This window comes from Thamnophis sirtalis, unplaced genomic scaffold (genome assembly GCF_051295495.1).
Source record: "Thamnophis sirtalis isolate CommonGarterSnake01/CBP01778 unplaced genomic scaffold, rThaSir2_p1.2 scaffold_5, whole genome shotgun sequence".
Lineage (NCBI taxonomy): Eukaryota > Metazoa > Chordata > Lepidosauria > Squamata > Natricidae > Thamnophis > Thamnophis sirtalis.
In genome coordinates, this window is record NW_028261385.1 from 31895015 (window position 1) to 31907261 (window position 12247).

General features: G+C 38.3%; 1 protein-coding gene across 1 annotated transcript in view; it reads right to left on the reverse strand.

The window, feature by feature from the left end:
* Nucleotides 1-1777: 1777 nt before the first annotated feature.
* ADAMTS6 (ADAM metallopeptidase with thrombospondin type 1 motif 6) overlaps nt 1778-12247 on the reverse strand; it is a 127180-nt gene continuing 116710 nt past the window's right edge. Inside the window, exons 22-25 of the mRNA XM_014060953.2 lie at nt 11258-11462; nt 7327-7503; nt 6754-6910; nt 1778-4761 (exon numbers count right to left, since the gene is read on the reverse strand). Of these exons, the coding sequence (XP_013916428.2) occupies nt 4652-4761; nt 6754-6910; nt 7327-7503; nt 11258-11462 (649 nt within the window). The 3' untranslated portion in view covers nt 1778-4651. The remainder of the gene's footprint in view (nt 4762-6753; nt 6911-7326; nt 7504-11257; nt 11463-12247) is intronic.

Consider the following 12247-nt stretch of genomic DNA (forward strand, 5'->3'; position numbering starts at 1 on the left):
TTGTTTGTATTGCCATTTTCTACTTAGTTTATAGTTATTTTTGAACTTATTTCAGTTATCTTTCAAAATTTTGGTTTTTTTATGCTACTCTTATTGTTGTGCGCCATCCAGCAATGGCATCCAAACTGAATAAATAAATAAATAAATATAATTATAGGAAGGGAAAAACATTATGAAGACTAAACAGGTTTTCTAGTTTTGCAATTGTTTTTAAAACTACAAATTTAAATAATTTGTTAACTGTAATAATATAGGTAAATCCTATGCAGGTTTACTCAGAATATTGTATCAATTGTAGGAGATGACCAGGCTGAGCCTGAGGGAAGGGTCAAATGCATCATCAGCTATGAATTCCCAGGTACCCACAAGAAATCTAAGTCCAGCCTATCTTGAATTTTTTTCTATTCTTAACTCCATTACCGTTAGTAATTCAGATTAGGAACCAAAGAAATCAGGAGATCCAGGTAGAGCAAATGAGTAGTTCAGATCCTTGTAGAAAGCTTAACCTTACAATACATCTTTATATTCGCTTGAACTGCCTGGATCTCCTGATTTCCCTGATGCTTGACACCAATGTTATCAATGGCCTTTTTAATAGGTGTCCACCTATGTGTTCAGATCCTTCCTTAACAAAAAAGAAGTTTAAAAATCAAAACTGGTTAGGTTAAAAATGGCAGGGGTTGTATTTGTAATCTAATAACTACAGTGATAGAAGTAGAATCGAGGAAGCAACAGGATCAGGCAAGATAAGATTTTCAGCACTATGCTTCAGTGTTTTTGCTTTGTGTAATAGTCACTGAATAATAATATGAAGCACAGGCAGTCAATAGGAAATAAATGGAAAAAAAGAAACATAAAATGAAACTTATTTTGATAAAGTGAAAGTTAGAAATTAAAATATGCTCTTCAACTATTTTATTCTGCATTTAGTGAAAAGTTAAGATAACTTTAGAAATAATATTTCTACACTATCCTTATAGACATCTAATTTGGGGGAGTAGGGAAATGTTCAATCACTTAACTCAATCACTTAACCTCCACAGTACCATCAGTCTCTGATCCCATCATTCTCCTGACAGTTCAATTACTATTTAGATCAGTGGTAGTCAACCTGGTCCCTACCACCCATTAGTGAGAGTTCCAGCTTTCATGGTGGGTGGTACGGGTTTTGTCTGATATTGAAGCACTTTCTTTTTTAAAATTTAATTGACTTTCCTACTTTATAAATCACCATTACTGTGGAACCGGTGGGCGGTTAGAAAATTTCACTACTAACAGAGATACAAAAGTGGGCGGTAGGTATAAAAATGTTAACTACCCCTGATTTAGATCAATGTTTCTCAACCTTAGCCAGAATGCTGTGGAATTCTGGCAGTCGAAGTCCACACATCTTAAAAGATACTGAGACTAAGGAATGCTGCTTTAAATGGCCAAATAACTAACCAAACAAACCAACAAACAAAATCTCCTGAAAGCAAGATGATCACAGTCCAGAAAATGTTGCTAATATGAATTAGCTATAGCCTACATGGGAGTCTTTTTGAAACGATAGTTTGGAAGGAGCAATAGGTGGTAGTTTAGTCTACTGCACTGCATTTCCATATCACACCCAAAGGCGATCATAGCCAAGTACTGAGACAGCATAGAAACATTACTTGATGTATCTTTAACCAAAAAGTAAATATACTTTCAGAAGTGCTTTCAACAATGTAAATATTTGTGCTTGCAAAATTCTTGCATGGGCATGTCAGTGAACAGATTGTTACCATAAGGCTCATTCTTAAAAGCTGCATTTTTTATTTTACTAAATTATCTGTGTTAAAAACAAATCTGTGCCTGGTGTGGAATTTTACTGCATTAAGTGTTACAAGCAGCAGAATGCATGACATGTAAGAACATGTGTTAGACAACATGGAAATAAATTAGCATATAATTTACAAAAGCAAAAACAATTATAACAATGTAACAGTGTACCACATAATACTGAATATAAAATAAGAAGCAAATAATCACAATAAAAAGAATTCATTTTCATTCTGAATTGTTAAGGAGAATTTTGTTATCCATAGTATCAATGAACCCCTTTTTAAAAAACTTGGGTGTATACTTTGACTGAATTGTACTGAGTCTGGTGGCAAATCAACAGCACATTGTGTTTAATATATGCCCCAAAACTGTTAGTCTTCCCATTTTGGTGCAGCCTATATAAACATCATAATGTCATTATTTATGAATATAACATTTGGTCTATTTCATCATAATTACATAAATGGCTATACTGTAGCAGCTGCAATGTCCGGTGCTGTCAGAACAAATGATTAATTTTCATTCAGAATTTTATTGGGGTGGGGCATTACATATTGGTCCATTTATAATTCAAATACATTCTGTGTTTTCTTTTTTTTTCCTTTTAGCAATGCAAGTCAAAATTGTTCCAAGGAAAGAGTTTCTTAAATTCCAACTCATTGCTCTTTTTACACTTCAAAGTAAACATTGGACTCCCTGGTCATCTAGCACCAATGAAAGAGCAAAATATGCTTGCGAAAGCAGTCTTTGCAAAGGCAATGTCCTAAATGAGGTAAGAATAAATTCCATCATTTCTTGCTATTTGAAAAGTCACATTAAGTAATAAATATATTGATGTCTCAGAGGAACCAGAGGATGTTACACGGTGGTATCTTGCCTGGAAAATATCCTCATGACAGCTATATCTTCTATTATACCTTTGCATAATCAAGGCATATTAGCACCAATATATTTTCTTAATGAACAAATATACAAAGTAATTCACCCACTAATTATGTTGTTCTCATGCCTACATGTTAACTCCTAAATGTGTATAGTTTTCCTTCCTCAGCATTGATTCCACTAACAGTTGTGTGCATTGCAACTGAGCAGTAAATGGCTCCGGGTAAGGCAAGATGCCAAAAAGGAATTCTGCTCACATCTATGTGGAGATGACTGTCAAGAGGTAGCATCTGACAGGAGTTTGTTGGTTATGGTCTACAGAAAACCCTACAGAAGGATTGTCAAGATTACTGCATAGCACAAGTCTCTCTCTCTCTCTGTTTCTCTCTCTCTCTCTTTCCTGTCAATTCACATTAGTTAAGTATCATTCAACACATTTGGCTTACTGCAGTTCGTTAAATATATTGACACATTTAGATACCATAACATGTTAAAAAACTTGTCTCATTAAGAATATTATTTCATAAAAGTGCCATTTAACTTCTAGTATTAATACAAGTTGGTGGTGGTGTTCACATCATCATCTCAATTGCACTACAACAAAGGAGGCAAACTAGTCACAAAAGCACATTCATCAAGGACCTGCTGCAAACTGCAAGTGTTCAAGTACAATATAATAATATAAACAAGTACCCACTTTCCTTATCTCTTTGTTGTGTCACTGACAAAGAAGGGAATAGGAGTGGGAGAAGTATGGCCTTCAGGCTTAGCTCACAATGGATTTTGGAATCTGTTTTATCCAAGGAGCTTGGCTTCACATTTAAGTACATTTCAGAACATTATTAGATTGATATAGTGAATATAAGTGTTATGGTACTCCAACTTAAAATATTTTATCAGTTATGTACTTTTTGGTTGTTTATTTTGTAACTGTCCAAAAGTGAGAAAACTCTTTTCCCCCCCTCTTCTTTGCGTTGTCTCATAAAATATTCTTCTATTGTTTCAGTGAGAAAGGAAATGAACACCCAGAAGAGTTTCAGCATGATTATTAGAAGAGACTATTCTCCACTATACAGCCAGTTCATCATTGATAATTACACAGTAATTAGTTGCTACAGAAATGCCTTTCTGTAACTGAAGGGAGAAATGGTGAATTTAAGAAGATTTGTTTTAAGCATTCTCTACATAAGTACTGAAATAGTAGTAAATACGATCTTCATACCTGGAGTATGAATTCATTCCCTTTAGTAAAAATCCTGATTTATTTGTAAAATGGCAAGATGGCTATAAACCTGCAGCACATATTTATTGTTTGATGCAATCCGGTAATAAATACCTGATGCATTTTTAATAGCTTTATATATGGCTCACTGCAGTCCTTGGGAAATATGGATTATCCTTTAAATAATTAGATGAAACGAAGGAAAATACTTTTGTTTTACTTTGGATTTATAATTGCTTCTAAAATAATATTCCCAAGCCCACTTCTTTACCATAGGTTGTGGCGCTATATAGTAAGATAAAATAATTATTAATTATAAGCTATGACAGGATTTTTAAAATTCTTCTTTACTTCTATAGATGACCAAACCATAACAACTACATTTTAACAATATTAAATACAAATGGATTCAGTGTCACTGCTAGGTCCATAATAACAATTATCTTAATGGTCCAAGGAGGTAAACAGGATTTAGTTGAAAGTACACACATGTTCTCTATGTACTGGGTATAGTTTTCCATTTTGGCGTTGCCTCCTTATACTGTGTCCAGCACTTTGGATGAATAAATCCCACTTCACAGAAGTTAAAATAACTTTGCAATTCTGTCAGCTGGAGCTGACCAGTGGTTATATTTTCCACAGGATGGTGAATGTAGATTATCTGACTGGTTGCACTGTGCAGAAATCTTAGATGGACACATTTGCACAATGAAGCAACAATGCACTTTCAGTTTCTCCAGGTCAATGTCCTTGGCAGGTCTTGCAGCACATCTGTCTGAAGTACGCTCGACTGCAGAATTTGAACTTCAGCACCAGTGGGCAATAAGCCACTTTGTTCACATCTTTGCACTCTATTTGAGGTACACAATGATTATATCGTTACATAAATTTAAAACATGCACAATGAAAAACAAATAGCATTGAATAAAGTGTTTCTTACTCTTATTCTGTTACAACTTATCATCTACCAAATAATGTTAACATTCAGAAAGGGATTTGGTCAAAAGTTTAGTATTTTCTTCAAAATCCATTCCAAAACGAATATTTCCACATGGCTTAAGATCACAATCTTTGAATCAGACTGAAACAAAGCCTACATATATATATACAACTGCATTTGCTCATCTTTTGTAAACTGGTTCTATTTAGGACTTTTTTTTGCTCCCCCTCCCCCTCTACTGATGACATTCAGACTGCTAGTTCTTCTTTGGAAGAACCAGCCTTTACTCTTGCTTGTGTTTCTTTGTAGCACTTTATATACTCCTATGCTACTAAATAAATAAATAAATCTCTAACTAGATTTAAAGAACAGGTAGTTATCACTAAAGCAGCTTTGGATTCATCCACCAGACAAAAACTGCCATTCAAAAGAAGAAAACATCCTATTTTCAACTCGGTATATCAAAGCACACCAGAAGTAGCTTGTTGGACCTCAGCCAAAATATATCAACCCAGTTTTTATAGTTCTGTCATAACAAGACATAGAATGCAGGGCAGGTGCATGAAAATGAATGAGTCAGCATATTGAGAAAGGAGCCAATAAGCTAAAGCTAGGATATAGCTAAAGGTGGGTAAATGATTTGGATCTGGTTGCAAATATATTCTTTAGTCTTGGTTAAAACCAATATGGAAAGGTGAAGCTGAGGGAAGACACTGTTCTGGCTAGCAGGTGGATTGAAATGCCTTCTTCTATTTAATTATAACCAACAGTTATTCTGAATCAGATAGAAGAACAATTGTACGAACATATTGTTAGACTGGAAAGAATGTTTCTAACAAAGTTCATACATTAGCTATTCCCTTTCTGATCAAAGTGATCTTCAATTGACTTCTGTGAAATATTTAAATCTGAAAAACCAATTTTCAGCTACTGAAATATTTTAAAAGACAAATCAACTACAAAAAATTAACTCCTGTACAAAGACAGATAAAAGAACAGCAAGATTATCATGATTTTATGAATGTCTCTATTAGAAATTTATAATTTTTAAAGTATTAGATATGCTAGACCAAATACACACTGTTAACATCTCACTTTGAAAAATCAAAGTAATGTTTGTTTTATATAAAGCACTTTGTATGTCTGCCTATCTCATATAATGATTCTAGGCAGCTCACAACAAACCATAAAACAACATTAAAAACAAATGTACTCTCCCCCAACCCCAACCCCAGAGCAAACAACTTCATAACCCCTATCCTAATCCAATGCTTGGAGGAACAGCCAGGCCTTCACAGCTCTCTAAAGGGGTTAGGGATCCCAAATTGGCTGTTCCAAAAGTTGAGCAGTCACCAAAAGGACCTGCCTTGAACATTCCATCAGATGTTGTTGGTGCCTTTGAGTCAGTAATGACTAATGACAATTGACTGGACTAGTCTCTCTAATTTTTTTGGCAACATTTTCAGAAGTGGAACCGCTGTCTGCTCCCTAGGACAATAATTGTCCCAAGGACTAGAACTCATAGTCTTTCAGTTTCTAATCTGGCCCTTAACCACTAATATTAACGCTATAATTTTCCAGTTAAATGTTTAACAAGAGTTACAACGGATATTAAATGTGATAAGTTGTCATTCTTAGATAACCAGATTTTTTTTAATGTTCATTATGAGCTGAAATTGCCAAAAATGAAACTGATAATTTTCTCTGTTTCAAACTAGCCTGTTGCTTGGACTTAAATTAAAAGAATCTTTAAAAGTAATTAAGTCAACTGGAGCATGGACTCCAATGTGTATCTAATAAAATTCTTGGCACCAAGCTAGGTATTCAGGTAATAAAATTCAATCTGAATATTATGATTTATATTAATATTTTAAAATGTTAGCATTAGTAAAAGCAACTTTACCTTCTGCATTAGAGACAGGGGTACTGTCACATTTGCTCTCACACTGTTGCATTGATGGAGGCCGAAGAGTATCAGGGCAATCACTGGAGCCTTGCCCGGTATATGAGAGACACTGCACAGTTCTCATCTGCTGTCCAAGACCACACTGTGCAGAACACTATGTCAGGAAAAAAAAATGAAAAGGAAGGAGTGGGGGACAAATGTCAAAGTCTCAGTAGCTACAAAAAGCAATAAGATCCTGAACTTAAAATACTTGTGGAAACACTATATAGGACAGTGGTAGAAACGTCTGAATAGAGCTACATTGCACAATGTAAATCAGCCAGTGTACAGGTAGTTCTTAGTTAACAACATAATTGTGACTGAAATTTATGTTGCTAAGTAATGCCATTATAAAGTGTAATATTGCATGACTATGCTGCTTAGTGCAACCATTATAGAAGCCAATGAACATATATATCACTGCAAATTTATTCATAAGTGTTGTATGTTAATTATTGTTGCAGCAGACTCACATATCTAGTCCTTGAACTTCAGTACCACTTTAGATATTCAAGAAGCTGCCTATGTTACCTGTCCCCAGTCTCCTGTGACCCATCGTGGTGGAGGACACCTGCCCAAGCTGCAGCGCATGCGGACAGGCGGCTTGTTTTCTTCTTGGCAATGTGCAACTGGAAATGTTTTTGAAAGATCACTGCTTTTGCAGAGAACAATACGATGCTTAAAACCAGGTCCACATTTTGGAGTACACTATAAGCCAAAAACACACGATGTTTAGAATCAAATACTTTAAATTGTAAAAATCTGAAGACATTAACAACATAGCCCTATTAAAAAGGTAAACTTATAGTACAGGGGTGTCAAATGCACACTATCATGGTGTTGTCACATGACGTATGACTTTTTTCCCCTTTGCTAAACTGGCTGTGGGCGTGGCCAGTGTGTGATGCAGCCCATCTGCAGGCCAGGAGTTTGATAGCCCAGATATATATTCTGAAGATTGCAAATAAAATTGTCGTATTAAAAGTATTCATTATCACTAAAATTTTGGACATTGTGTCATAATTATCTCGACCTATCTCGACCCCTTCCAGTCAGGCTTCAGACCCGGCTACAGCACAGAAACCGCTTTGGTCGCATTGACGGATGATCTCTGGAGAGCCAGAGATGGAGGATTCCCCTCCATCCTGGTTCTCCTTGACCTCTCAGCGGCTTTCGATACCATCGACCATGGTATCCTTCTGCGACGACTGCGGGGGGTGGGAGTGGGAGGCACCGTGCTACGGTGGTTCTCTTCCTACCTCTCAGACAGGTCGCAGTCGGTGTTAGTGGGGGGGCAGAGATCGTCCCCTAGGCCCCTAACATATGGGGTGCCTCAGGGTTCGGTCTTATCCCCCCTACTATTCAACATCTACATGAAACCGCTGGGAGAGATCATCCGCAGGCACGGGATCAGATACCATCAATATGCGGACGATACTCAACTGTATCTGTCCGCCCCGTGCCAACTCAATGAAGCGGCAGATGTGATGAGCCGGGGTCTGGAGGCGGTTATGGACTGGATGAAGGCTAACAAGCTTGTGCTCAACCCAGAAAAGACCGAGTGGCTGTTGTGTTTCCCTCCCAAGGATTCCACCAATATTCCATCTCTCAGGCTGGGGGGTCAAACTCTATACCCCTCAGAGAGGGTTCGCAACTTAGGAGTCCTCCTAGATCCACAGCTATCGTTCGACCATCATTTGACGGCTGTGGCTAGGGGGGCATTCGCCCAGGTTCGCCTGGTGCGCCAGTTGCGACCCTACCTGAATCGGGAGGCACTCACAACAGTCACTCGGGCCCTCGTGACCTCTAGGCTGGAATACTGCAATGTGCTCTACATGGGGCTGCCCTTGAAGAGCATCCGGCGTCTTCAGCTGGTGCAGAACGCGGCTGCGCGAGCGATTGTGGGTGCACCGCGGTTCACCCACATTACACCTATCCTCCGCGAGCTGCGCTGGCTACCTGTCGACTTCCGGATGCGCTTCAAGGTGCTGTTAATCACCCATAAAGCCCTACATGGTAGTGGATCTGGATACTTGAGAGACCGCCTTCTGCCAATTACCTCCCTGCGACCAATAAGATCACACAGATTGGGCCTCCTCCGTATTCCATCGGCCAGCCAGTGTCGGCTGGCAACTACAAGGAGGAGGGCCTTCTCAGTAGTTGCCCCGACCCTTGGAACGAGCTCCCCGTGGAGATTCGTACCCTCACCACCGTCCAGGCCTTCCGCACAGCCTTGAAGAACTGGCTAGCCCGTCAGGCCTGGGGATGAAGATAGTTGCCCCTCCCGAATGATGAATGCATGTTGGTTACTGTTTTTATTATATGTGTCTTTGTTATTGTCTGCATTTCCCCTTCCCTGATTTATGTGAGCCGCCCTGAGTCCCCTCAGGGAAAAGGGCGGCCTACAAATGTCAATAAATCAAATTAAATCAAATCAAATAATTGCACATACTGTAAACCAGGGTTGTCAAACTCGATTTCATTGAGGGCCGCATCAGGATTGTGCTTGACCTTGGGGGGCTGGGGTGAGCATGGCCAGAATGGGCATTGCCATCTCGATGTCACTCATGTCGGGAGCACCTGTGGTGGCCTGAGCGCTCTGCCATCAAAAACAGGCTCCTGAGCTCCGTTTTCACCTGCAACAGCATCTTGCAACCCTCTGCCAGTTAAAACAGAGCTCGGGAGGGCCACTTGTGGCCCTCACAAACTCCATTTTCGCTGGTAGAGTCACCATGGGCCAGTCCTTCTCTGTTTCTAGGCAACCCCGCAGGCCAGATCTAAGCATCCAAGGGGCCAGATCTTGGCCCCGGGCCTTGAGTTTGACACCCCTGTTATTGAAAAATATTTTAAAAGTTCTACATCAAATGAAATGGTTGATTCACTTGTAAGGCACAATAACATATCAGCAACTCTACCGTTACCTCTACATTGAAGTATGTTATTTAATAGATAAAATTAGGTCTTTAAATCTAGATTGACACATACGATTTTCATTGGTTTTATTATCTATAAGAATGTGTTAAATCATACAAGCAAAGCAATGTGTCTGTTCTATGGACTAAAGAATAAAGAATGGTGAATGACATTGCTTTGTATCAGTTTCAACTTATTTCATGATAAATTGGAATTTTGGGAAAGGGAGCTGGAGGAGTACCAATATTTTTGGCCATATCTGTGCTTTTTGTAGATAGAGAGTTTAGAATTTTAAGTATTCTTTAAAACCATCACTTTATGTACTAATCATTCTGCTTGCTGATAGAAACTTGGAACGGTTTGACTAAGTATAAAATAAGTGGGGTATATGGGATCTCATTTCCAGTTAAATAAGGAAGAAATTACTAGGGAATAAAAAATTTTCTTGCACTTCAGTGCCCTGCTCCTCCTATTCTCATAATTCCAACTCAATTATGCAAAATAGACACTGAAAAATAAATTATTAACACAAGTGTAATATTACTATAAGCTGCTTCAAGAAATGTTCAGTTAAGGAATAATATGGAATTAAATAAATATCAATTAATTCAAATTCATGAAATGTACTATTTAATACTGTGCACAGAATCAGCTCTTTTGAATTAATATTGATTAGTTTGAGTTTAGAATTTGGATTAGAAGAGTAACAGAATCCAGTTTTATCAGTATGGAGTAACAAACTTTTAAATGTATGTTTGAATACTAAAGGTATATAGCTGAAAGAGTATTTGCTAATATGAGTCCCCATAAAATGCCAGCTACAGACTACATACAGGAAGCCCTTGACTTACCACCTCAGTCAGGACCAGAAATTCTACTGATAGGCAAAGCAGTTGCCTATCAGTGAGTCATGCCTGATTTTACTACTTTTTTGCCATGGTTGTTAAGCAAATTACTGCAGTTGTTAAGTGAATCACAGGGCCGCTAAATAAATTTAGATTTCCCCCTCCCCATTGTCTTTTCTTATTAGAAGCTGACTGGAAGGTTGCAAATGATGATCAATGACTCCAGAATGCTGTAACATAAATAAATGCTGGTTGCCAAGCACCCATATTTTGATCTCAAGGGGATGCTGTGACAGGTGTAAGTGCAAGGACTGGTTGTAATCACTTTTTCCAATGATATTATAAATTTGAACTGTTGCTAAATGAATGGGTACAACTTGAGGACTATCTGTAGTTCTATTTTAGTTTTACACTAGCATGTTGTGCAATCCCAGATCATGCAGGATTTACAGAAATTTGGGAGTGCTGGACTATATCACGTTTAGTAAGTTAGAGCAGTATTTCTCAACCTTGGCAACTTGAAGATGTCCGGACTTCAACATTTGCTGGCTGGGGAATTCTGGGAGTTGAAGTCCAGACATCTTCAAGTTGCTAAGGTTGAGAAACACTGAGTTAGAGCAGAAAGTTAGATACATTGTAATATATCTTGTTGCAGTTTTGATGTGTGTAAAGTGGTTACTTAAGGAATTTTCAAGATCACTCACTTCTGACCAATCCAAAGGAACCCACTGTGGGGGGCAAGACTGATTGTTACAGGACTCTTTTTCAACTGGGTGATGTGTTAAACAATGAGTACTCTCCAATGTCTCTTCTTCTGAAGGTCCAATCTTCCTGATACATAGAACAGTTCGTGATCTCATTCCTCCGTCACAGGTCTTACTGCATTCTGACCAATCGCCTATAAACCATCTATCGAAAGAATATTAGAAAAAAATATTAGTTCAAGAAATGAACTAATTACCCCTACAACTTGAATGTGTTGAACTTTCAAGTATGAGAAAACTGCATACTGCATAAAAATATATAATAGTTCTGATTCAATAAAGCAGAATTTTTACAGTTTTAGTCTCAATTATATAATACTGCCAAATGTAACTAAGGAAGTAATTAATATATTTTACATAATATAGCTTCCCAAGATTTATTCTAGTGCTGCCTATCCTGTGTGAAATTTATTAAAATAAGACAAGATCTATCCTAGATGGTTATCCTAGTAGCATAACAATCCTACAAACTATATCCTGCAGCAGTCTCATGTTTAATTTAGGTAAGAATATTACTGTTCCAGAATGTTCCAGATGTTGCTAGTAAAGAAAATCCATCTAGCTGGTTTTCTAAATTTGCAACCAAGGAAATTATACGCCCCTCAGATAGAGTTCGCAATTTGGGAGTCCTCCTGGACCCGCAGCTGACTCTAGAACACCATTTGTCGGCTGTGACCAGGGGGGCATTTGCCCAGTTCGCCTGGTGCACCAACTGCGACCTTACCTGGAGAGGGAGGCCCTTTGTACAGTCACTCACACCCTTGTGACCTCAAGACTGGACTACTGTAACGCACTCTACATGGGGCAGCCCTTGAAGAGTATTCGGAGACTTCAACTGGTCCAGAATGCAGCCGCGTGAGCGATAGTGGGTGCACCTCGGTACACCCACGTTACACCTATCCTCCGCAAGCTGCACTGGCTGCCAATTAC